Source organism: Paroedura picta, chromosome 2 (genome assembly GCF_049243985.1).
Source record: "Paroedura picta isolate Pp20150507F chromosome 2, Ppicta_v3.0, whole genome shotgun sequence".
In the NCBI taxonomy this organism is placed as follows: domain Eukaryota; kingdom Metazoa; phylum Chordata; class Lepidosauria; order Squamata; family Gekkonidae; genus Paroedura; species Paroedura picta.
Genome location: NC_135370.1, coordinates 23,784,785 through 23,809,341, shown reverse-complemented (window position 1 = coordinate 23,809,341; position 24,557 = coordinate 23,784,785). Strand labels below are relative to the sequence as shown.

The window sequence follows — 24,557 nt, the reverse complement described above, 5'->3', positions numbered from 1 at the left end:
CACCCCACCCGCCCCTGTTCAGACAGGAGATGGGAATTTTTATTCAAAGTGAGGAGTGTTACTCAGCACATGTGCACAATAACCAAAACCCTACGAGGTTGAAAAGGTAATCCCGAAATTATTTAATGACTGAGATCACAGAATCAGCCCGACAAAGGCAACTTTGTAGGTGACACTGCTCCAGAGCTTTGTTTTCTTTTTACACCAAACTGCCCCACTTAAAAATTTAAAAACATCTTCAAAACACACCCAGTGGAAACAATGAACTTCATTTTATGTGGTTCAAGCTAATTACTTGTTCCGCACAAAAATGCATATATGCCCGATGAGACTGAAATGAAATGTCATTTCAATACAGAGTTCTGCAATTAAAATTAATGCATTTTGGATCAAGACCGTACTTGTCCACGTTAAACCAGACTCCCCGCCAGAGGCGTTCACACCAGTCACTTTTTATTGTCAGGCGGGCTTAAGGATGCCTATAATGACCTACGTCAGTGGTCTCCAACCCGTGGGCCGCGGCCCGGTGGCAGGCCGCGAAGGCCTTGGCGCCGGGCTGCAGCTTCCTCTTCCCGCCACCCCCGAAGCGAGAAGCTTGCCAGGCCGCGAGCAAATTGGCCACTGAAGTGGCTGATTAGCTCATGGCCCGGCGAGCTTCTTGTTTCGGGAGGGGGGGAAGAGAAGCTTGCCGAGCCGCAAGCTAATCGGCCGCTTTGGCAGCCGATTTGCCAGCGGCCCGGAGGGGCCGGGAGAGGGAGCCGCGGCCGCCGGTATGGCGGCGGCGCAAACGCGCGTGCAAAGCAGTCCGCGCGTGTGCGTTTGCACTGGGGCTGCCGCGCATGCGCGGGCCCCCGGGCTGCCCTCTCCCGCCACTCCGGAGCAGTGGTCCACGGCAACCGGAAGGTTGGGGACCACTGACCTACGTGACATCCTTATGGCTCCAGGTTCTATCGCAGATGACATCTTTATTTACTTTCAGATTTCATTGGGGATGAATGGGTGTTAACAGAATCCGAACGCGTGATACGTTAAAGAAGTGGTTCTCAACCTTCTGTATTCTACATCTACCAGTCAGTCTCTCAAAGGACTTGTGACCCTCCATTATAGAGATTAAAAGGATACTGATCTGTGGATGAGATAGATTCATGGAGGATAAATCTAAAGATGGGGAGACTCAGGGATAAAAACAGAAACACTGGGGGGGGAGGGGAAATGTACATACACACCTCATTTTTTTCCAAAGCCAATTTTTCCCTGGAAAAATTGAACAAACTGATTCACTCATTTCATTTTTTGATGTTTATACCGCTGCTCTCCAAAGGTCTCACGGCGGTTACCATTAAAAAACAACAATTTCTATAAAAACCCACAAAAACACCCCATATCACAATTAAAACAGATGGCGATCACTTCCCTAGAGCAGAGGTAGTCAACCTGTGGTCCTCTAGATGTTCATGTACTACAATTCCCATGAGCCCCTGCCAGTGTTTGCTGGCAGGGGCTCATGGAAATTGTAGCCCATGAACATCTGGAGGACTACAGGTTGATTACTCTTGCCCTAGAGAATTCTAAACACCCAACCCCCCCACCCCCGTTCAGGCCGAGGGCCAAGTTCTCTTCACTTGTGCAAATATTAGTGCAAAGGATACACACACAAATTAATTAATATTAATATTAATAATAGACCATAGCTTGTTTGTGACAAGATATTCCTATATTTCATCCTCCAATATTATTTCTAAAACCTGTATAACATGAATAAGAATAATACATTTTTGTTTGTAGCCCACCCTTCCGGATGCTCACATAGGGTAACATCCATCCATACAAGACATACAATTTAAAACTTTAAAAGAACTGATACACAATCAGCCCCTCTAAAATACTTAGACAGGGGTGTTCGCTAGGAGGGAACCGAACTTGTGATACCTCCTTCTCCTCCTAGCAGTGAGAAAACATTTATGTAAGACTAAGCAAAGTATCAAATAGTTGCATTCCTGTATGCTGAGGCTAAGCAAATACTGGAATACAATTCAAATATTGAGGATACAATTTGGCTTTTATGGGGTAGAGAATCCCATCCCGTGTAAACTGGCAAAAGAAGCTCCTTACAGTTCATTTGTTCTTTATATGCCAGGATATTAAAAATATTTTAAGTAAATCCAATTTGTTATTATTTTCTGAATAAGTTGTACTTTCAGTATATCAAACTTTGATACTTTTATGGCCAACCAAATTTATGCACGCTGCAGTCCATGTTCCCAAAGTGACCTTCAATCAGTAAAATGTACTAATGTTGATTTTTTTCCAGTTTTTGTGAATATCTCCTCTTTTTTTCTGAACAAAAAACAAAGTCACCTCCCCCCTCCACATGGCTTTAAAATTGCTGGAAAAATTACATCATTAGATAAGTCTATCAATGGCTACTAGCCATGATGATTGAGGGGAGAACCTCCATATTCAGAGGCACTAAGCCTCTGAATCCCAGAGCTGGAAAGTAACATCAGGGAAAGGCCTCTCTGCCCTATTGTTGACCCTCCAGAGGAACTGGTCGGCCACTGTGTGAGGCAGGATGCTGGCCTGGATGGACCACTGGACTGATCCAGCATGGCTCTTCTGATGTCCCTAGGAAAGCCTTGGCCTCTCTGCCATGTTGTTGGCCCTCCAGAGGTGCTGGTTGGCCACTGTGCGAGGCAGGATGTTGGACTAGACGGGCCACTGGTCTGGTCCAGCAGGGCTCTTCTGATGTTCTCAGGAAGGGCTCGGCCTCTCTGCCTTGTTGTTGGCCCTCCAGAGGAATTGATCGGCCACTGTGTGACACAGGATGCTGGTCTGGATGGACTGCTGATCTGATCCAACAGGGCTCTTCTTAAGTTCTTATGTTTACAGGCACTCTGCTACTAACCTAGATTGGTCCAGGAGTACCTTAAAGACTAACAAGATTTTGAGGGCGTGAGCTTTTGAGAAGGGGCTGCAAAGAATCTTAGTGGACAAGCTTTCAAGAGGATGTTTAGTGAGAGGGTCCCGCCTTCAGACCCGTGTATAAGGACTCACGGTCCTACTTGTATCTAACACTACAGCACTCAACCTGAAACATCTTTTGAAAAGTCTGAGGAATGTTGCATGGAGAGAAAAAAAGGGGGGGGAAGGGGGGAAAGCAGCACCTTTTGAAATCACCACAGAGCTTCAGAGACAGCTGATTAACAGAAGGAAATTCGCTGAACGAAACCCGTATCGGTTTACTCAAAATCAGGGCAACAACAAATAACATTCAGTTTAGAACGTCAATGTAAACAAAAAATCTTCATTGTTATAAAGCCCTGTGCCCCACCTCGACTTCTTCTGCACCCCACGGATGGCAGCCACATTGTTATTATGCTGGAAATTTTGTATTTATTATGATTCTGTTTTTAAACGTTTTGTATTGGACTAAGGCAATGAGCAATAGAAGTAATTGATTTTTAAATTATTATTATTATTACTAGGAAAATAGCCTGTTGCATCCAGAAATGCAATGGGCGCCAGTGGAGGGACCCGACGGAGGAGCAGGCTTCAGCCCTACCTGGAGTCATGGCTGGCGGCTGGGGCTAGGCGGGTGGAGGCAGGCAGGCTGGGACAAGGGCAAGGCAGACAGGTGGCGAGGTGCGCGGCAGGCAAGCCTGTAGCCCTGGTGGAGGGTGGGCCAACGTCTCCGAAGGAGGCCGGGCAGCTGGCGGGCACGGTGGGCCAGTGGCCAAGGCAGGACAGTGGAGGGGTGGCGGCAAGGCGGTGGCGAGTGTCTTGCCACGAGGCTGGCTGTGTGACTCGTAGCCAGCTTCTAGAGGCGGACAGTCCAGGCGCTGGCCCAATCCAGCCAGATAGGCCCGTGCAGGCGGAAGCTCGGTCCGGACACCGGACATGTCCCAGACAGGGGCCTTTCCCAAATATTAGGGAGAACAATGGTAAGGACAGACCGCCCCTTTCCGTGCATGGGCTAGGGGCGGTTTACAACATAAATTAAAATATTCATAATCAGATTTTAAAACCACTTAAAGTTAAAACTCCCACCCACCGCCCCCAACCACCTTCCGTCTGGCCAGCAAATTGTATTCAAGCATCAACACATCAATCTAACAGGCATCTCTTCGTATCACATGAAGAAATGTTATTTTATTCCCACCAACATTTTGATCGGAATTTGAGCATAATGCAACTTACCAATTTGACATCGATGCTTGTTGCTTTGGCATCCAGGGCGTTTTCCACCAGCTCTTTAACTACGCTGACAACCGATGTGATCACCTGTGAGCTGGAAAGAATCCGGACCGTATCGGCTGGCAACTGCTTCATTTTGAGGGCCCAGCCTAAATAGGGGGGGAAATTAATTTTTCAAATAAAATTTTATTTATTCATTGGATTTATAAAGTGCCCCTCCCTATCCAGGTCTGGGGCGGTGTAGAACTTGTTCACATTGTCTATGCATATAAATTCAAATTAAACCATAAAACGATGACCCTGACCATCCTAATTTTAACCTCTTCGACTTATTCTTGTATCTGTATTAGGCCATCTATGCTGATATATTCCTAAGGGCTATATGCTGGGGAATTGGGGGTGGGGGGGGGAGACCCATTGATTTTATTTATTTTTTTTGCTCTGGCCTCAACCATACGTCCTTGCTGACTCGGAGCGTGATCTGAAGACCCTGATAGAGACTAAAAGAAGAAAGTGTAAAGATGGGACTATACTAAAATATCAAAAAGACCAAGATCATGAAAACTACTGGCAGTAGCACCAAAGTCACGATTGACAACAAGAACATCGAATGTATTGATGATTTCATCTTTCTTGGCTCTATGATGACTCAAAGTGGTGAGTGCAGCTGTGAAATCAAACGGCGAATAACACTGGGCCAGAGTACGGATATCAGCCTTAATACAAAGTATCGGCTAGTCAACGCTGTTGCCTTCCCCATAACAACCTATGGATATGAAAGCTGGAGCCTGAAGAAGGAAGACAGGAGGAGACTAGATGCTTTTGAATTATGGTGTTGGAGACGAATGTTGAGAATCCCATGGACAGCCAAAGTTACCAACAAGTTTTAGAGAGGAGCAAACCGACTATGTCATTAGATGGGATGATATTACGGCTAAAGCTCACTTGCTTTGGACACATCATGCAATCAAACTCACTAGAAAAATCATTAATGCTCGGCATGGCCAGCGGCAAAAGGAAACGTGGTCGCCAAAGGATCCACTGGCTCGACACGATCAAAGCTGACACAGGGATGACCATGAACCCACTAAAAGAAGCAGTCAGAGACAGGGGCGCATGGTGAAGACCTTCCTATAGAATCTCTGAGGGTCGGACACGACTAAACTGATGACATCATCATCAACCGTATGACTGGCAGAATAGCACTGTTTTATAGGCTCTGAGGAACTTTCATAGCTCCATCAGGCTAAACATTTTAAAGGACATGATTGAGGCACAATTTGATTCCTAAATCCTCAGCAGATCCCTTTACGGCCTCCATAGAGGCAAGTGTTAAAAAAGAGGCTGTTGGCTGAAAAAACACATTTTCACAGCAAAGGACCTTTCCTTTAGAACCTGGGATCATGCTCTCATCAGTACAGGCCCATGATAAAACATAATGACTATGGAAAGGTTGCAAAGAAAAGATACCACAAATCACAAGTTTTGGCTGCAAATCTAGCCGGATGCTGGGTCTTCCATCCAGCTCAGGGACCTCTGCAAAGGAACGCCGATGCCATTGAATACATACAGCAAGAGAGAGTTCACAGAGGCTCCCTTAAAGCCCCATCTATGCAACCGAACAAGGCACCTCGATATGACAGTCCACCTTATCGTCAAACTGACGCTAAAATCACAAGCGCACACCCTTTTTCCAAAGCCTTGCTCTGAATTCCAAAATTCTTATCCACCCATCAGTCACACCGGAGGTAATGATTCAATTGGGTAGCCGTGTTGGTTTAAAGTAGCACAATAAAATCAGAGTCCCGTGGTACCTTTAAGACCAACAAAGATTTATTCAAGGCGTGAACTTTTGAGGGCAGGCACTCTTCCTCAGGCTAGGAACCGACCATCATGACAGTGGGGATAAGCAAAAGTTAACCCTGTTACATTAGTACATTAGAGAGCCAGTTTGGTGCAGTGGTTAGGAGTGCGGACTTCTAATCTGGCATGCCGGGTTCGATTCTGCGCTCCTCCACATGCAGCCAGCTGGGTGACCTTGGGCTTGCCACAACACTGATGAAGCTATTCTGACCGAGCAGTGATATCAGGGCTCTCTCAGCCTCACCCACCCCACAGGGTGTCTGTTGTGGGGAGAGGAAAGAGAAGGCGACTGTAAGCCGCTTTAAGCCTCCTTCGGGTAGGGAAAAGCGGCATATAAGAACCAACTCTCTTCTTCTTCTTCTTCTTCTTCTTCTTCTTCTTCTTCTTCTCCTTCTCCTTCTCCTTCTCCTTCCCCTTCTCCTTCCCCTTCTTCTAAACTCTGCCACAGCATCCAAATACAGCTATATGGTCATTCTTTGCTAAACCAGCCAATCAGACCCCACGAATTCAGTTGTAGTTCACAAAAATATAGGAGAAATAAAACCGTCAATGCCAGTGATCAACGACTTCCACCCCACCATTTGCTGCTAGCCTCACCTGTCTCCATACTAGTGTGAAACATTCCTACAAGTAGAGAGCTGAATTCAAAATTACATTATATATTAACTGTCACATAATCCCAATTAAAATAAATTGTGAGGAATGTGGATACGCAAGTTCAACAAGGTTAGCATGCATTGTGAGATAAAAAAAAACCTTTGTCCTTAACTACAAGAGACAATAGCACCTTGAAGGCCAACAAGGATTTATTCAAGGTGTGAGCTTTCAAGTGCAGGCACTCTTCCTCAGACTAAATGAACAGCCGTCAAAACTGTGGAGATATAAGGCAAAAGGAAGTTATGGCAAATTAGTACACTGTGTCATAATATCCAAATTAAGCCATATGATGCCACATGCCTTAGGAGGCTTTGGGCTGATCCTGCGTTGAGCAGGGGGTTGGACTAGATGGCCTATATGGCCCCTTCCAACTCTATGATTCTATGATAATTCTTTGCTAAATCAGCTAATCAGTCATTTTGAGTTCAATTGTAGTTCACAAAAACATTGGAGAAATAAAACTGTCCACGTGAGTAATTAATGGCAGACACTTTCCCAGTTGTGAAAAGAAATCATGAAAAGAGACTAGTGGCTGGCCCCATCCGTCTCCACCCAAGCCTGGAAACATCCCTGCAAGTGACAAGCTGTGCTGGAAAGTTATCTTGTCCTGAGACCAGAGAGTTAAATTCAAAATTACATTACATATTATTAACATCATATTACAGTTACATTGTCCCAAATAAAATGAATTAAAGAGAGGATTGTAAGGTATGTGGATATAAGAGTTGAACGACATTAGCATGCATAGTGAGATAAAAAAACCCAATATCCTTGTTGAGTCCTGGTATGCCATTGTTATGAGTGTTGTAGTAACTTGCATTTCTGCAATCTCCCTCTCTAATCTGTTCTTGAAGCTCCTTTGTAATAAAACAGCTATTCTGAGGTCCCTCAAGAGGACTGTGGCAGTTTTAGTAAATCATCATATGGCATCATATGGCTTAATTTGGATATCATGACAGTTTACTAATTTGCCATAATTTGCTTTTTCCTTACATCTCCAGTTATGATGTTTGTTCATTCAGTCTGAGGAAGAGTGCCTGTACATGAAAGCTCACGCCTTGAATACATCTTTGTTAGACTAAAAGGTCTATTGGACTCAATTTTTGTTGTGCTACTTCAGACCAATACAGCTACCCACTTGAATCTAACTACAGGTGAGTCATGGTGTTATGGCCCACTCGGGTGCTCTATGTAAGACTAGCCCCTTGACACAAGAGCAAACTTTCTCACCTCCAGCCCGGCAAATGCTATCCTAGAAACCATCCTCAATCCAAACCAAAGTAGAGTTTGGGTTCTGTTTGTACCCTGCAGGACCTCTATGCCTTAGATCAGGGGTAGTCAACCTGTGGTCCTCCAGATGTTAATGGACTACAATTCCCATGAGCCTCTGCCATCAAACACAGGGAATAGTAGTCCATGGACATCTGGAGGACCACAGGTTGACTATCCCTGCCTTAGAAGAAAAGTCCCAGAGTCCAGTAGCTCCTCAAAGAACAACAAACCAACTTGCCGCAGGGGAGGAGCTTTCACGAGGCACCGCTCCCTTCCTTGGAAACCTCCGTGGGGTATACTGCCACAGAGTTCACATTTTCTCCGGAGATCAGTGGCAATAACAGACCTCCAGCCATGACCTGGACATTGGCAGCCCTACCTATGCATTACTTGTTGTCCTGTCCAAATGAATTCTTCCCATAAGGCCTACTTGCAAGAAAATGACCCAGCCACCTCCTTAGGGTCGCCAACTCTGGATGGGTATGTAGCTGGAAAGTTTGGGGGTGGAGCCAGGGATTTGGGAAGGGGCATGGACTACAATTCCCATGAGCCCCTGCCAGCACATGGGAATTGTAGTCCATGGACATCTGGAGACCACCCCTGACGGAGACACCGTTTGACCACCCCTGCCTATACAGTCTGCCTTCCAAAGCAGCCATTACAGCAGGGGTGGGCAAACTATGGCCCTCCAGATGCCCATGGACTACAATTCCCATGAGCCCCTGCCAGATGCTGGCAGGGGCTCATGGGAATTGTAGTCCATGGATATCTGGAGGGCCACAGTTTTCCCACCCCTGCATTACAGAATGGCCAGCTCTGGACTGAGATACATTTTGAGGTTTGGGGGTGGTGGTGGTGAAGGCTGGGCTTCAATTCAGTTTAATGCCACTGAATCTGCTATCCAAAACGCCCACTTTCTCCAGGAGAAAGTTGTTTGGAGATGAGTGGTCACAGCAGATCTCCAGGGGCCTCTGTAGTTAACGCCGATCTGGGCGAAGGAATCCCCAGAGATTTGCAGGAGCCGACTGGGGGGGGGGGGAGACCCTCCAACAGGGCATCACGGCATCACGGCATCCCGCCCACCCCCCAGTGAACCGACCTCTGAGCTCAGGGACTCAGCTGCAACTCCGGGAGATCTCCAGATCCCGCTCGGAGGCGGGCAATCCCAGAGAGCCCACCGCTCCTTTCCTCCTCTCGGGGTTACCAACTCCAAGCTGGGAAACTCCTGGAGAAATGCGAGTGGAGCCCGGAAGAGGGTGCTCCGCGGGGCACCGAACCTCAGAACCCGACTTCCGAAGCAGCCGTTTTCTCCAGGGGAACCGCTCTCTTTTAACCGGGACCCGGCTGCAGTATCCGGGAGGCCTCCCGCCGCCCCCGGGAGACTCGCTTCCCTCCCTAACCCAAGAAGCCGCCGAGCACTTTGTTTGCACGGGATTGCTCCTTTGCCCTGGGGGGCCCGCCTCCCGGCGCGCGCTGGAGGGGGAAGGGGTGGGGGTGGGCTCTGTTTACGCGCGAGGCGACCAGTCCCAGCAGCCTCCCCCGCGAGGGTCCGGCCTCACCTGCTCGAGCGGGCGCACGCGGGTCTCCCCCGGGAAGCGCGCGCGGGAGCACTTGGCACGCGCCGGCGGGGCGGGCGGGCGGGCGCGCGGGCAGGGAAGCGCGAGGAGGAGGAGGAGGAGGAGGAGCTAGAGGCGGGAGGCGGGGCCAGCGCGGGCCAATCGCCTGCCAGGGTCTTCGCCGGGCTTGGCCGCATTCCCCGGCGGGCGGGCGGACGGACGGAGCTGGAGCCTCGGAGGTGGCGGCGGTGGCGGGTGAGGCGCAGGGCGCATTGTTGCCGGAGCGGCGCTCCCGGGAAGCCGCCGCCTTTGCCCGCGGAGGGAGCCCGGGGCCCGGTGCGTAGCGGAGAGAGGTGCGCGGCTGCGTGCGGCTGGGATGGCGGCTCGGGGGCTGCGCCTCGGCGGCCCTTGCAGGAGCGCACACAAAGGGCGCCGCCGGGCCTCCCGCTCCGGCCTCGCCTGCTCGCGTGGCCTGCCTTTGCGGGGGTCCAGAAGGCGGGGCTGCCCACGCGCGGCCTACGCGGTCACGGGAGGGCGGGAGGGTTGCCAGCCTCCAGGCCAGGCCTGGAGGGCTCCCCCGATGACGATTAGGAGGGTAGGCTTCGTGGCGCCGCGTCCTCGTTCCAGTTTCTCCCGGATCTCCAGGGCTTTCCCAAGTTGGAGTTGGCAACCCTAGCCAAGTGTGTATACCCCGGGAGCTGCTTCCTTCAGTCCTGGGGAGATGTTCAGAAAGAATGGGCCTGAATCAGGGGCGCGCCTCTCGCTGGGCACGCAGAAGGTTCGAGCCCTGCCGTCTCCCGTGCAAAAGACCAGGAAGCGGCGGGTGATGGGAAAGACCTTCAGACCTGAGACCCTGGAGAGCCGCTGCCAGCCCGAGTAGACAATACTGACCTTGGGGATAGAGGGTCTGTTCCAGTATCTGGCAAAAAAAAATTATAGCTCAGTGGTAGAGCATCGGCTTGGCATGCAGAAGGTCCCATCCCCAGCATCTCCAGTTAAAAGGACCGGACCGGAGACCCTGGAGGGCGCTGCCAGCCTGAGTAGACAATACTTGAGGGTCTGATTCAGTATGGTCTCATGAGCCTTGGCTCAGTGGCCGAGCTAGGGCTCAGTATTAGCAGAGCTAGTGCTTGGCATGCATGAGGTCCCTGGTTCAATCCAGTTAAAAATGTTCTGGCAGAAGGACCACCTCCTGAGACTTTGGAGAGCTGTTGCCAGTCTGAGTAGGAGAGCTTGCCCTGGATGGATTGAAGGTGTGATTCAGTCCAAGGGAGCTTCACATGGCGACTCCTCCAGAATCATTAGGATTCAGCCTGCTGTTTTAAGCATCGGGAAGGTGAGGGGGGTTGACAGGCACTGTGTCCCTTCCCCTGGCGGACCTTGCTCCCTGCGTGTTTTGTTGCCCTCCCTGGGAATCTGTGCAAAGTGAGCCTGGGGGGTGCTTAGATGTTGAGCGGAGTCTGGACCCTCCAAAGCCATCAGCCTGAATTGATGGAGTGGCTTGGAGGAATGGGCGGTGGGGAATGTTGGTGGTTTAAACACCCCCCCCCCCAAAAAAATCTCTTTTATTTAGATCTATTTCTGTGCAGCATAAATGGTCAACATCAGTTACATTGAACCTGAAATTGTTAGTGGGATATCCCCCATCCCAAGAGCCTGATTGTAAGAATACGCAATGCATTTTTAAAGCACAAAGTCTGGCAGAACACGCCTCTTTTTTTTTCTGTGGCAGTTCTTTATTCCATACCTAAGGAATGCACCCAGCAACAATTTTGTCACAAAGCAGCGGGTTGGATTCTTAAAATGTTAAAATGTTAATTTCACACTAGACTTAACTAAAACCACTGGGTGAGGCCGTGATTTTTCGAAGAGTGATATATTTGAGAGGCTGACCCACTACTGTGTTCTTATGCTCCCTTTCTGAGGACTCTGGGCTGTTCTCCCTCTCCGTTTTGCGCGGCGGGGAGGAATGGAAAGCCATGCCTTCCGCAGAAGGGACAGCCCCCTCCTCCCCAATAACCCTGAGCTGTGTTAGATTCAGGTGGGTAACCAGTCCACCCATGTTGGATAATGCACTTTCGATGCACTTCAAAAGTATATTTTCCTACCATCGATATCGACCTGGTTAAACAAACTTGCAGGTCTTGCAGAAATGTCCAAACTGACTAACCGGGTTGATAGAAGATCGATGCAAGAATTTCAAGAACAGTGGCATTACTATTTTGACTGTCTTGCTAAATAGAGCAGGATTAGGGAATCCACGGCTCTGGTCCTGTAGGGGAGAATGATTTGTCCGTATTTCTGTATCTCTATTTTTTCTTACTTTTGCTAAAAATAAAAAGGTTTACTAAAAATAAGGAGCAAATGCAGGAAAATCCAGCCGCAATCACGTTGAATGTGCATCAGCCAATGGGTGCAGAATTTGAGTGGCACCTTTAAGACCAGCGAAGTTTTATTCAGGGTATAAGCTTTTGTGTGCCTGTAGACGAAAGCTTCTATCCTGAATAAAACATCTTTCGTCTTTAAGGTGCCACCGGACTCAAACTTTGTTCTTAGCTGTGTTATAGGTTGTTAGGTGGTCCTTAGAGGTCCCGTGTCTTAACGGCTAACAACTATTTGAAAAGCTGCTTGGGTGGAGGTTAATTGGTTAATTTCAGGTTCCGACCTGTGTTTTTCTTTAAGCTTTATTAGCTTGCCTTGAAGACAACTAAAAATTAATAATTGGCCTCCTGGGACTGCCAAGTGCTGCCTTTCATCTCTAGATTCAATCTACAGGAGAGCTACAAACATGGCCGGGAGGAAGGGCTGGGCCTGCCTTGCAAAAGAGGAGATGCGGTAACATGTCCAAGCAAAGCAGAAACTGGAGGGGGAAGAGAGAATTTGGAAGGCCTTCTGTTGTCTCGTTCGGCTGGGAGAAATCCCCTTGGCAGCTTGCAAGTCCTTTGCAGTCACGGAAGGCTGGGCTCTGATTCCTTTGATGCTGATTTTCTTTCGCGGCTTGGCTTTTCAGGACCCAAGATGAACGTCGGGGTGGCCCACAGCGAGGTGAATCCCAACACCAGGGTGATGAACAGCCGCGGGATGTGGCTCACCTACGCGTTGGGCGTGGGCTTGCTCCATATCGTCCTCCTCAGCATCCCTTTCTTCAGCGTTTCTGTCGCGTGGACTTTAACCAACGTCATTCACAACTTGGTGAGTGCCCCGCTTAACAATACCGACGTGGGCTGGCTCTGGTCAGCTTGGGGTCCAGAGGCAAGGGAAAGGGGCATGCCTGGCAAACAGCTTTGCCAGCTGAAGCAACCAGCTCTCAAGTTCGGTGAGGATGAAAGGCACTTTTTGTATAAAGGAAGATAAGTCTAAAAGGAGGCTAGCCAGATCATAGAATCATAGAGTTGGAAGGGACCTCCTGGGTCATCTAGTCCAACCCCCTGCACTATGCAGGGCACTCACGACCCTATCACTCATCCACTGTAACCTGCCACCCCCTTGAACCTCCCCAGAATCAGCCTCTTTGTCAGATGGTTATCCAGCCTCTGTTTAAAAATGTCCAAAGATGGAGAACCCACCATCTCCCGAGGAAGCCTGTTCCACTGAGAAACTGCTCTAACTGTCAGGAACGTCTTCTGGATGTTTAGATGGAATTCCTTTTGAATTAACTGCATCCCATTGGTTCTGGTCTGTCCCTCTGGGGCAAGAGAGAGCAACTCTGCTCCATCCTCCAAAAAGGCACCCTTTTAAATACTTGAAGATGGTTATCAGATCCCCTCTCAGTCGTCTCCTCTCTAGGCTAAACAGACCAAGCTCCCCCAACCTTTCTTAATGCGTCTTGGTCTCCAAACCTCTCGCCATCTGTGTTGCCCTCCTCTGGACACGCTCCAGTTTATCTACATCCCTCTTCAACTGGAGTGCCCAAAACTGAACACAGGACTCCAAGTGAGGCCGAAACAGCAGAGTAAAGCGGTCCCATCACCCTGAAAGCCTTCCTTGTTGGTCTCCCATTCAAATATTAACCAGGTTCAAACCTGCTTAGCTTCGGGGAGCTGACAAGACCAGGCTAGTACGGGCTGTCTAAGTCAGGGCTTGAGTTTAATCGGGGCATATTGATTCCTGGCTCTGATTCGCCAGCCTACATTGTCGTTTGAGGGCGCTTTGAGGAAGTTCTTGCGTGACGTTCTGGAATATTCCTCTTAATGAGGCATGGCTGTGATGTTTCCATTCTAAACAGGATGCATCTGCGGAACTGGGGTTCCATTTGAAAGGATTTGAGGGCCCTGATTGCAACTACCTAAATTCCGCAGGGCCTGCAAGATGGAGCTCTTCCGCCAGGCGTTTGGTTGAGGCCGGGTGGATGACCAGGGTGTCAGAATCCTGTGTCTTCTGCCATGAATTATGTCTGTTCGCTTTGGCCTGACCTGTATCAGTCGTCCATTTTGCCTGCTTTGCCAGCTTCTCGTCTTTAGGTCCTGCTCACAGTTTCAAGGCCATGTATCTAGTCAGTGCCTCTGCTTCTCATAACAAAGCGTTTTGGCTTTATTCCCAGAAGCTGCACCTGACACGAAGATAGCTCCATGTTATGTCTCATCCTGACACCCGAGTTACCAGCTGCTCAAGGGAGGGGCGATTGGGTTTTATATTGTATAGCTTTGCCCGTAGATCCAATTCTGTCTTTATGCTACGTTAGATGCTGCAGCTTGAGAATAAAGAAATTTTCCACATAGAAGTTTTCTTGTCTACATGTCTGGAATTCTGACACGGGGTTGTCAGCTGTGAGTCCCCCCCTAGCTATGCATTGAGATCAACCCCCAGGCTTGTATTATGTAGCTTATTCCTAGACTCCCAGGCTGGAATAGTAGAGCTGGGACTGAGAGATTATTTTTGTATTTTATGCCGCTATTTATTGTTCTCTTTATGGTTTGGTAATTTTTATTGGGGATTTAATGTGCTTTTTTATTGTTTTATATCGTAAACCACCACGGGATGGCAACTGCCATGAGTGGTGGTATATAAATTAAATAAATTAACTTGGGATGTACTGCAGATTTCTTCCAGGCATCTTGAGTTCTGTGTGAAAACACCTTTGGTTAATTAATTAAACTTCACCCGCCAAGCAGAGTGTGTGCTAATTTATTGAACGTGGCTTAAAGTGTCACATTTTTTAAGGGTTGGATTTATGGCTTTTACCACAGCAAGTAACTTTGGACCCATTACTATGTCTTGAACTTGTGATAAATGACCCTTGGCGAACATTAGTGCTGTTCTGTTGAAATAAAGCACCCACATGAGATGCAGAGAGTTTGCTTGATTCCCTTGGAGCTTACTCCTTGCTGACAGTGACTCTGGAAATGCATGTGGCTGCCATGAATTTCTATATACCGATTCAGGTGGATCACTGTGTTGGCCTGAAGCAACAGAACAAAGTCCAGTGGCAGCTTTAAGACCAACAAAGTTTACTCCTGGGTATAGGCTTTCATGTGCATGCATACTTCTTCAGATACATTGAAACAGACCTATTCAAGCCTTACATATAGGTAGGGTAGAGGGGAGTTAGTGGCCAGGAAGAGCGAGTTAGAATCAAGATGAAGAAGAAGAGTTGGTTCTTATATGCCGCTTTTCTCTACCCGAAGGAGTCTCAAAGCGGCTTACAGTCACCTTCCCTTTCCTCTCCCCACAACAGACACCCTGTGAGGTGGGTGAGGCTGAGAGAGCCCTGATATTACTGAAGAAGAAGAGTTGGTTCTTATATGCCGCTTTTCTCTACCAGGAGGAGTCTCAAAGTGGCTTCCAAAAGCCTTCCCTTTCCTCTCCCCACAACAGACACCCTGTGAGGTGGGTGAGGCTGAGAGAGCCCTGATATTACTGAAGAAGAAGAGTTGGTTCTTATATGCCGCTTTTCTCTACCAGGAGGAGTCTCAAAGTGGCTTCCAAACGCCTTCCCTTTCCTCTCCCCACAACAGACACCCTGTGAGGTGGGTGAGGCTGAGAGAGCCCTGATATTACTGAAGAGTTGGTTCTTATATGCAGCTTTCTCTGCATCTAAGAAGATCAATAGAGTTGCATTGTTTTCCCAAATACTCCAAAATGTCTAACACAGTTCTGACATTATCCTTTAACTGTCCTTGAGGGACAGAGATATTCTAAAAGGGGTGCCATCTAATACCAGCTATCTAAATATTACATAGAAAGTTAGCTTTTCTGTCACCTCGTGATATCTTATTTCTTACAGTACTTAAGACACCTTCATATATTTTACAAAGGTCTAGTTTCTTAGGTGCATGTAACCTTAAGGACTTCCAAGTCTGAGCATTGCTTGCCTGCCCAAGGAATGAATTTTGGAGAAAATTTCATAAAATGGGTGAAATCAATGTATACTTCACAAACAGTACAAATAATTGTCCAGGGAGACTAAACCATGTGAAATACAGAGAGGAATCAAGCAAGGGAGCCTGCTGTCCCCTCTGTGGTTCATTTTAGTTTCGGAGACATCGAACAGAGATATAAGACAAAATGAGAGGATTGATTGATCGATCGATTGATTGACCGCCACTCATCCACTGGTCTCAGCAGCGTTTCACGCAATTTAAAACAATCAAACAACAAAACCCCATAAAACCCCCCTTACAGCAATACAAGACGGAAAGATAGATGGCGACCTCTTGCTCAGCATATCCCATCCCCTTCCTCCCGCCTCCTCCTTCCCCTGTTCAACTGTTTTAGAGTTGCAAAGATTTTTTTTTTAATTTACAAATTACGAGCCTTTGCTGACAGTCTGGCAATAGTTCTGAAAGACTAAACTTAGATTAATAAAATCAGAGTCCAGTAGCACCTTTACGGCCAACAAAGATTTATTCAAGGCGTGAGCTTTCGAATATATATATACTCCCTGTCATGGAAGAAGATCATAGTCTGACGAAGGGTGCTTGCACTTGAAAGCTCACGCCCTGAATAAATCTTTGTTGGTCTTAAAGGGGCTACTGGACTCTGATTCTATTGTGCTACTTCTGACCAACACGGCTGCCCATTTGAATCTAAACTTAGCTTAGTCAGAGCCACTACCCAGTCGAATCACAAAGTTAGCATGGCTTCCCTCTTATCTGTGGCTAAATTGTAGCCTTTGGCCACTGGGCAGCAGGTGATCTCTCCAGCCCAATCAGGGAGCTCGCTTGAGGGAATCCTCCAGAAGACGGTGACGCCATTCCTGCTCCCCCCCCCCCATCCAGTTACACAACTGAACACAAGTTCACATTGTTGGCCAACTACCACATTCTTGAATCCAGCCTTGCAGGTGGGAAGGATGGTGTCGGTGCACAGGCCCAGTTATGGACACCTGCAAGCCAGAGCAGGCCTGCTAATAGTCATGCTGACCCTTGGGGGGGGGGAATCACACGTACATACATGACGTGGGTGGGAGGTTTCACAGGTGAGTTGGCGTGGGAAGGACACGCAGAGGGGCCGTCGTGGCTGAAAGTCTGTACCCAGGACCTCCAGAAGAAGAAGAAGAAGAGGAGGGAGAAGGAAGAAGGAAGAAGAAGAGTTGGTTCTTATATGCCGCTTTTCTCTACCTGAAGGAGTCTCAAAGCAGCTTAGAGTCGCCTTCCCTTTCCTCTCCCCACAACAGACACCCTGTGAGGTGGGCGAGGCAGAGAGAGCCCTGATATTACTGAAGAAGAAGAGTTGGTCTTTATATGCCGCTTTTCTCTACCCAAAGGAGTCTCAAAGAGGCTTACAGTCGCCTTCCCTTTCCTCCCCCCACAACAGGCACCCTGTGAGGTGAGTGAGGCTAAGAGCCCTGAACAGTTTTATCAGTGCCGTGGCAAGCCCAAGGTTACTCAGCTGGTTGCACATGGGGGAGTGCAGAATCGAACCCGGCATGCCAGATTAGAAGTGTGCCCTAACCACTACACCAAACTGGCTCTAGAACGGACCCATTGTAATAATGAATATACAAACATGGCTGTTTTCTCTTTTTCTCAGGGGATGTATGTCTTCTTGCATGCGGTCAAAGGAACCCCTTTTGAAACGCCAGACCAAGGCAAAGCTCGGCTGCTGACACACTGGGAGCAGCTAGACTACGGGGTGCAGTTTACATCTTCGCGGAAATTCTTCACAATCTCTCCAATCATTCTGTAGGTTTTATTTAAAGTTCTACTGTGGCGGTACTTGCAGGGGGGAAAAAGAGAACTGTTTTGAACTGTAATGTTTGATGCAACTAATCAGGGTTGCTCAGGGCATTATTTGGGATATACTGGTTATGTTTTATAGTAATTGCTTTGCCAGTTACGAGATGCCTTGTGTTAAACACATTTTTTCACACATTGAATTTTCTTGCTAATAGAAGTGCGGACTGCATCTTAGTAACCCTGTCAGTTTGGGAGAGTGTAAAAATCCCACAGGTGAGTGGGGCAAAGCATATTGGAAAACTGGAATCTCAATGAATGATTGTTGCTAAAAAGTAGGAAAGAGCAAAAATCTAGAAGAAGAAGAAGAGTTGGTTCTTATATGCCAGTTTTCTCTACCCGAAGGAGGCTCAAAGCGGCTTACAGTCACCTTCCCATTCCTCTCCCCACAACAGACACCCTGTGGGGTGGGTGAGGCTGAGAGCCCTGATATCACTGCTCGGTCAGAACAGTTTTATCCATGCTGTGGTGAGCCCAAGGTTACCAGCTGGTTGCATGTGGGGGAGTGCAGAATCAAACCCAGCGTGCCAGATTAGAAGTCCACATTCCTAACCAGTACGCCAACCTGGCTCTCTAGTAGCACCTTAAAGACTAACAGAATTTGTGGCAGGGGAGGAACTTCAATGAATCTCGGCTCACTTCTGCAGATACAGCTAGAATGTGAATTCTGTCGTATATAATGGAAAGCGGAATGATTTCAGATGCCAAATAACAGTAGGAGGCAAATGGCAGGCATGATTGGATTAGATGTAATATGCAGGAGGTAGCAGGCATGGAGAAATTAGCATTGGGAATAAGACAGGAAATCTAAGTCTCGATTCAGTCCAGGAAGATGCATTGCTTTGAGGTAAAAAGGTTCATAATGTTGTGCATCGTTCCAGTTCCACATTTGAAGCATACTATTTTAATAGTTCCATGTAAGCTTATGAAATATTTTGCATTTCTTGCTATCTCTTATTATATTTTTGACATTCTGCAAGTAATTATTCCATTCTGCAGATAGGATTGTTTCTATAGCCTGCTACGGTAGTACTTACACAGCCCAAACTAAGACTTTAAAAATACAACAGTTTGTTCTTAAAAACCAGTATTGTACTTAAAATCCAGTTAATAGTATCTTTGGGGTTTTTTTTTAAGAACACACAATAGAATACAGCTAATGAGAGAGGCAGCGATCTTGGAGATCAAGACATGCAAACTGCTTCACAGCCACTTTATGTTATGTAGCCAGAATGGCAGAAAGGACAAGAATCTATATCTTGGATGCTAAAGATATTGTAACTTCCAGTGCATTGTTAGGAAATGGGACGTTTAGAGTAAATAGGTGCTGTGCTAGTTTTATGGTACCCTGAGCCATCTGATTCTCTTGCTTTTAGGAACTTGGGAAGGGGAATCCTGTACTTCCTCTGAATCTAAACTAGGCGTAGTCAAACTGTGGCCCTCCAGTTATCCATGAACTATAATTCCCATGAGCTCCTGCCAGCATTGGCGGGGCTCATGGGAATTGTAGTCCATGGACATCTGGAGGGTAGTTTGACTACCCCTGATCTAAACAGTAGATTAGGTTAGATTTTTCTCCACCCCCATCAGTTTCTGCCTTGAAATAGTGCAGAGCCACCCAAGGGACTTTAAAGCCAAGTGAGATTTCCCCATAGGCTTGTTAAAGCAAATTGCTAAGTCTCTTGCAATGACTACCCACAGAATATCAACATTTAGACTTAGACAAGCAAAACGGGGGCCCCCAACCTTGTGTCCATGGTCCCTGCCAAATGTGCTTAGAAAGTGGATGGGGCCAGGTGAGGCTTCTGATTGGCCATTGGAGATTTGATTGGCTGTGCAGATAGCATGAGATACAACATATAACTCTGGACCCCGCACCTCCCCCTCATGGGAACTTCAAATAGTCTCAAGAACCAGAATGAAGATCCCAAGGTGCATTCCGGAGGGGAATGGAGATAAATAAGGAAGAGGTGAGTTGCAGTGGGGTGGGGTAGGAATGCAGGAAGAAGCATAATAAATGAACCTCAGGGCAATGAAACATGGCCAGCAGGTCAAATCAGACCCTACATAGCTGCAACCTAAATAAACAATTTTTATTTATTATTTTTATTTATTTATTCATATTTATATACCAACCTCCCCGAAGGCTCAGGGCAGTTTACATAGAACTGAAACTATACATGGAACCATGCATATAATAACTATAACATTCATATTATTAACTGATAATACCTGGGTAACAGTATAACATAAACAATAGTAATTCAAACAGGTCCAAGAGTCTTAGTGGGTTTCTGGGGGGTGGGATCAGGGGCCCTGCAGATGTTGATTGATTGTGCCTGGTGGAAAAGCTCCCTTTGGCAGGCCCTGTGGAATTGTTTTAGTTCCGTCAGAGCCCTGATCTCCTCTGGGAGCTCGTTCCACCAGGTGGGGGCCAATCTAAAATCATGGCAGAAACGACAGTGTTCTGACATCTCCAAGGAAACTTATCTCTGCACATCTCTCCTTCACACACACCTCAATGTAATCATGAAAAATGTATATGAGGCACTTGAAACATTTCAACAACAACAAGCCTTTAATAGCATATAAAAGTACAATATAAGGAGGGAAAGTGCAAAAGAATCCGCTGCTATACAGAGAAAACAAAGGCAGAGATCATGCTTTAGAGTAAGACATAATACATTCACGATTTGCCCTCACTTGCCCTCACTGAGAATTTTGTTCAAACATTTCAAGAAAATTATTTATACACTGGGAGAATCTTGCCAACGTTTTACAGTTTCCATTCTTTGGACTCCAGCACTGTGTTAATCCTCCAGAAGAAATTTGGATTTCAAAGTTGTTATTTGTTGGTTTGTTTAATTATATTTATATTATATTTATACTGGGGGTGGCTGGGTGGAGGAACTCTGTGAACGGCCTCTCCCTCCCCCCAGGACTTGGAAAGGCTGCAGGCAGCTGTTAGGGAACTCACCAGCAGGGGCAGCTCTCACACAGCAGGGATCTACAGCCTCCAAGCCTCAGAGAAAAGCCGAAGGAGGGGGATGTGGTCAGGGGCGGGACAACCTACCTGATTGGCCATTTATTGGATGGACGGCCAATCAAGTAGGCAATGAGTCCCCAGTCCTCCCACTATCCCTGATAGAGGGTGGGAAACTGAAATACTCTAATGCCCTGACCCTAAACACATTGGCTTTGGTCTGACTAGGGTTGCCAACCTCCAGGTGGTGTTCTACTAATGCAGCTCATCTCGGGGCAACAGAGATCAGTTCACCTGGCGGAAATGGCCTCATTCGAAGGCAGACTCTATGGTATTAGGCCCCATTGAAGCTCCTCCTCTTGCCAAATCCCACCCTTCTCAGGTTCCACCCCAAAGAGCTTTGAGTATTTCCAAACCAGGACGTGGCAACCCTAATTCTGACTGTTCATCCGCCTAAAGCCCTGGCAGATGTGGATTTTCCTCATGTCCTTCTTCAGCCAGAACTCTCTCTCAGTTTCTGGAAAGACAATTTGTGGAGTTTCTTTGGACAAAACACAATATTTTAAAAGGGGGCTGCAGTGAGTAGAGGAAAGGGGATGAAACGGTCAAAGAAAAGAGGAGAGATTATGTTGTACCGTCCTATTCATTGCATCCCTACTCCCCAACTGACTTTTTATTTGCATCCCTTATAGCCAGTATTTCTCAGTGAACTTTTAGACAGATTACAAAAAGCTGGCCACCATCTTTCCAGAAATCACAAGGAAAGGTGAACAGGCAGGAAATATGTGCATCTTTCCCCTGACGGTTGAATCCCAGCTCTTTGCTTGGGAGTTTGATGCTTTTGAGTAGAAGATTTCAAGGAAACTTAAAATTGCACGTGGAGTAGAAAATGTTTTTGAAAGCAAAAGGGGGAAATTGTAATGCTCTTAGAAATATTTATAATTTCATGTACTAGTTGAGGTGGAGGAGGATGAGAAATGTCGTTTTCACCTCCAGAGTTCTTCAGAGTTGTATTTATCATCTGAAACGCCAGAAGCAACCCTGAAATTCCCAGCCACTTTTGAGGAAGTGCCCGCAGCAAAATGAGCTGTTGGCATGCAAGGAGACAACAGAGGCTTTGTCACAACTGGGCAGACCAAAAGGAGTGCATCAAGATCTCCCACCTTTTTTTCATAAGATGTTTTTTTCATTGTTAATTTTGTCGTGGAAAAATCATGCAAGGAGGAGGAGAAGGAGGCAGACGTGTAGTTGTGGTAGTTGTTGTTGTTATTGTTATGTGCGAAGACGTGTCCGACCCATCGCGACTCCATGGACAATGATCCTCCAGGCCTTCCTGTCCTCTACCATTCCCTGGAGTCCATTTAAGTTTGCACCTACTGCTTCAGTGACTCCATCCAGCCACCTCATTCTCTGTCGTCCCCTTCTTCTTTTGCCCTCGATCGCTCCCAGCATTAGGCTCTTCTCCAGGGAGTCCTTCCTTCTCATGAGGTGGCCAAAGTATTTGAGTTTCATCTTCAGGATCTGGCCTTCTAAAGAGCAGTCAGGGCTGATCTCCTCTAGGACTGACCGGTTTGTTCGCCTTGCAGTCCAAGGGACTCGCAAGAGTCTTCTCCAGCACCAGAGTTCAAAAGCCTCAATTCTTTGACGCTCGGCCTTCCTTATGGTCCAACTTTCGCAGCCATACATTGCAACTGGGAATACCATAGCCTTGACTAAACGCACTTTTGTTGGCAGGGTGATGTCTCTGCTTTTTAGGATGCTGTTTAGATTTGCCATAGCTTTCCTCCCCAGGAGCAAGCGTCTTTTAATTTCTTTGCTGCAGTCCCCATCTGCAGTGATCTTGGAGCCCAGGAAAATAAAATCTGTCACTATCTCCATTTCTTCCCCATCTATTTGCCATGAATTGAGAGGGCCGGATGCCATGATCTTTGTTTTCTTGATGTTGTGGTAGTAGTAGGTTCTTATATGCCACTTTTCTCTTCCTGAAGGAGTCTCAAAGCGGCTTTCATTCACCTTCTCTTTCCTCTCCCCACAACAGACACCCTGTGAGGCTGAGAGAGCCCTGATATTCCTGCTCGGTCAGAACAGCTTTATCAGTGCTGTGGCAAGCCCAAGGTCACCCAGCTGGTTGCATGTGGGGGAGCGGGGAATCAAACCTGGATCACCAGATTAGAAGTCTGCACTCCTAACCACTACACCAAGCTGGCTCGAGAGGGATTGTTACATGAGGGACATTCCTTCAAAGGCTGATCTCCTTCTTCCTGGGTGATGGACGGAGGACACAACAATTCTTATGCAGAGTCCCACAAGGAGCGGTCCTCTCTCCTATCCTATTTAATATCTTCATGTGCCCTCTTGCCCAACTGGTACAAAGGTTCGGGCTGGGATGTCATCAATATGCAGACGACACCCAGCTCTTCCTCCCGATGGATGACCGCCCTGTCCACAGTGCCTCCTCCTGAACTTTTACTCCATGAATGGCCTTCACTCCAATCCTTGCTTTCTGTATTCATTCTGCCTTTCTTTTCCTGCAGGTATTTCCTGGCAAGCTTCTACACAAAATATGACCCGACGCACTTCCTCGTGAACACGGCTTCGCTCTTGAGCGTCCTTATCCCCAAGCTGCCGCAGCTGCATGGCGTCCGGATCTTCGGGATCAACAAATATTAAGTGCGGGAGATGTAATGTGGAAGCAAATCTGACCCAAGCTTAGCGTGGCCGTTGTTTGCCTTGGAAGAAGACACTGTTTGGGGGCCACTGTTTGTGGTGGCCACTTGTCCAGTAACCTGCAAGGGGACTTCCTGCTCTGAAGATGTAAATGTTATCCTTTCAGAACTGCATGGGAGAGAAACAGACCTTTTCGAGATTTGCCTGCTTTGCAGTGCAGGCTTTCTATAAGGAGCTAGGCAGGCCTAACTCTACAATGCCGGTGGCACTGGCCAGAGATATATACCCAGCCACCTTAAGTGATTTGCAGAAAGGGACCCGATTAGTGTGATGGAGACACCAACAGTGGTCCCTTGTGGTACTGCCGTGTGCATCTGTGATAATGGAAAATACCCTCATTCTCTGTTTACGAGATGGGTATGGTCTAAACCAGGGGTAGTCATACTGCGGCCCTCCGGATGTCCATGGACTACAATTCCCAGAATTCTGGGAATTGTAGTCCATGGACATCCGGAGGGCCGCAGTTTGACTACCCCTGGTCTAAACGTTGTACAGTAGCCAGTTATTGTTTCTTGGGTGTGTTTTTGTGTGACTCAGTGATATGACGGCTCAAAATACCTTATTTATTCTCTTGACCTTATAATGACCGTTTCCCCAGTTTGAGAGGCAGACTGGGGCATCAGCTTCCTGACCTGTCTGCCATAGAAGAAAAAAATGATTACTTTCTGGCTCATTTTGCAGACATAGTTGATTAGTCTGAAACAGTCAGGATACCTGCAAATGAAAAGCAGGCTTCTTTCTGTCTTAGAGCTGGGCTTTGCAAAGCTCATGCGGGAGAAAATGGGGTTTCATCTTCAGAAACCAGGGTGAACTGCTGGGTAATCTGACTACCTTTCTCTACTTAGTTGGCTGACAAGATGCGTAGTATTTCTGTGAGTAGAAATGTTGCTTTTTGGGGAATGTAATCCAAGCGTGCTTAGAATTTTTGAGTGATAGGAGACTCTAGTACCAAGCAGATTGTCCCGTGTAATCACATCTGAAGAATTCTAAATCTAGGAAGTTTATAGTGCAGTCCTAAACAGATTTATGCCCTCCTAAATCCATTGGAGTCGATGGGCTCAGAAGGACGTAGCTGTGTTTAGGATGGTGATAATCTCTTATCTCCCCTACCCCTGGTCTCTTGCATTATAT

The 24,557-nt window shown here is 47.3% G+C and overlaps 2 protein-coding genes across 8 annotated transcripts in view; one reads left to right on the top strand and one right to left on the bottom strand.

Annotated features, from left to right (window-relative positions):
• Positions 1–9,636, bottom strand: part of PMS1 (PMS1 homolog 1, mismatch repair system component) — a 63,122-nt gene extending 53,486 nt beyond the window's left edge. For all 5 annotated transcript variants that reach the window (XR_013228001.1, XR_013228000.1, XM_077319462.1 and 2 more), the window contains exons 1-2: positions 9,546–9,636; positions 4,198–4,343 (exon numbers count right to left, since the gene is read on the bottom strand). Coding sequence is in view for 3 of the 5 variants with exons in the window: in XM_077319462.1 (XP_077175577.1) it covers positions 4,198–4,329 (132 nt within the window). In the remaining 2 variants the exon portion in view is untranslated. The remainder of the gene's footprint in view (positions 1–4,197; positions 4,344–9,545) is intronic.
• A 67-nt stretch (positions 9,637–9,703) lies between these two features.
• ORMDL1 (ORMDL sphingolipid biosynthesis regulator 1) lies at positions 9,704–23,829 on the top strand. 3 transcript variants are annotated; one of them, XM_077319466.1, is made up of 4 exons: positions 9,704–9,878; positions 12,553–12,734; positions 17,514–17,665; positions 23,234–23,828. In XM_077319466.1, the coding sequence occupies exons 2-4, from the start codon at positions 12,561–12,563 to the stop codon at positions 23,367–23,369; spliced, it is 462 nt and encodes a 153-aa protein (XP_077175581.1). In that variant the 5' UTR covers positions 9,704–9,878; positions 12,553–12,560; the 3' UTR covers positions 23,370–23,828. The 3 variants fall into 3 exon arrangements, with proteins under 3 accessions (XP_077175581.1, XP_077175582.1, XP_077175580.1); XM_077319467.1 differs by having other exon boundaries at positions 9,729–9,797; positions 23,234–23,829; XM_077319465.1 differs by having other exon boundaries at positions 9,731–9,895; positions 23,234–23,829.
• The last annotated feature ends 728 nt before the right edge of the window (positions 23,830–24,557 follow it).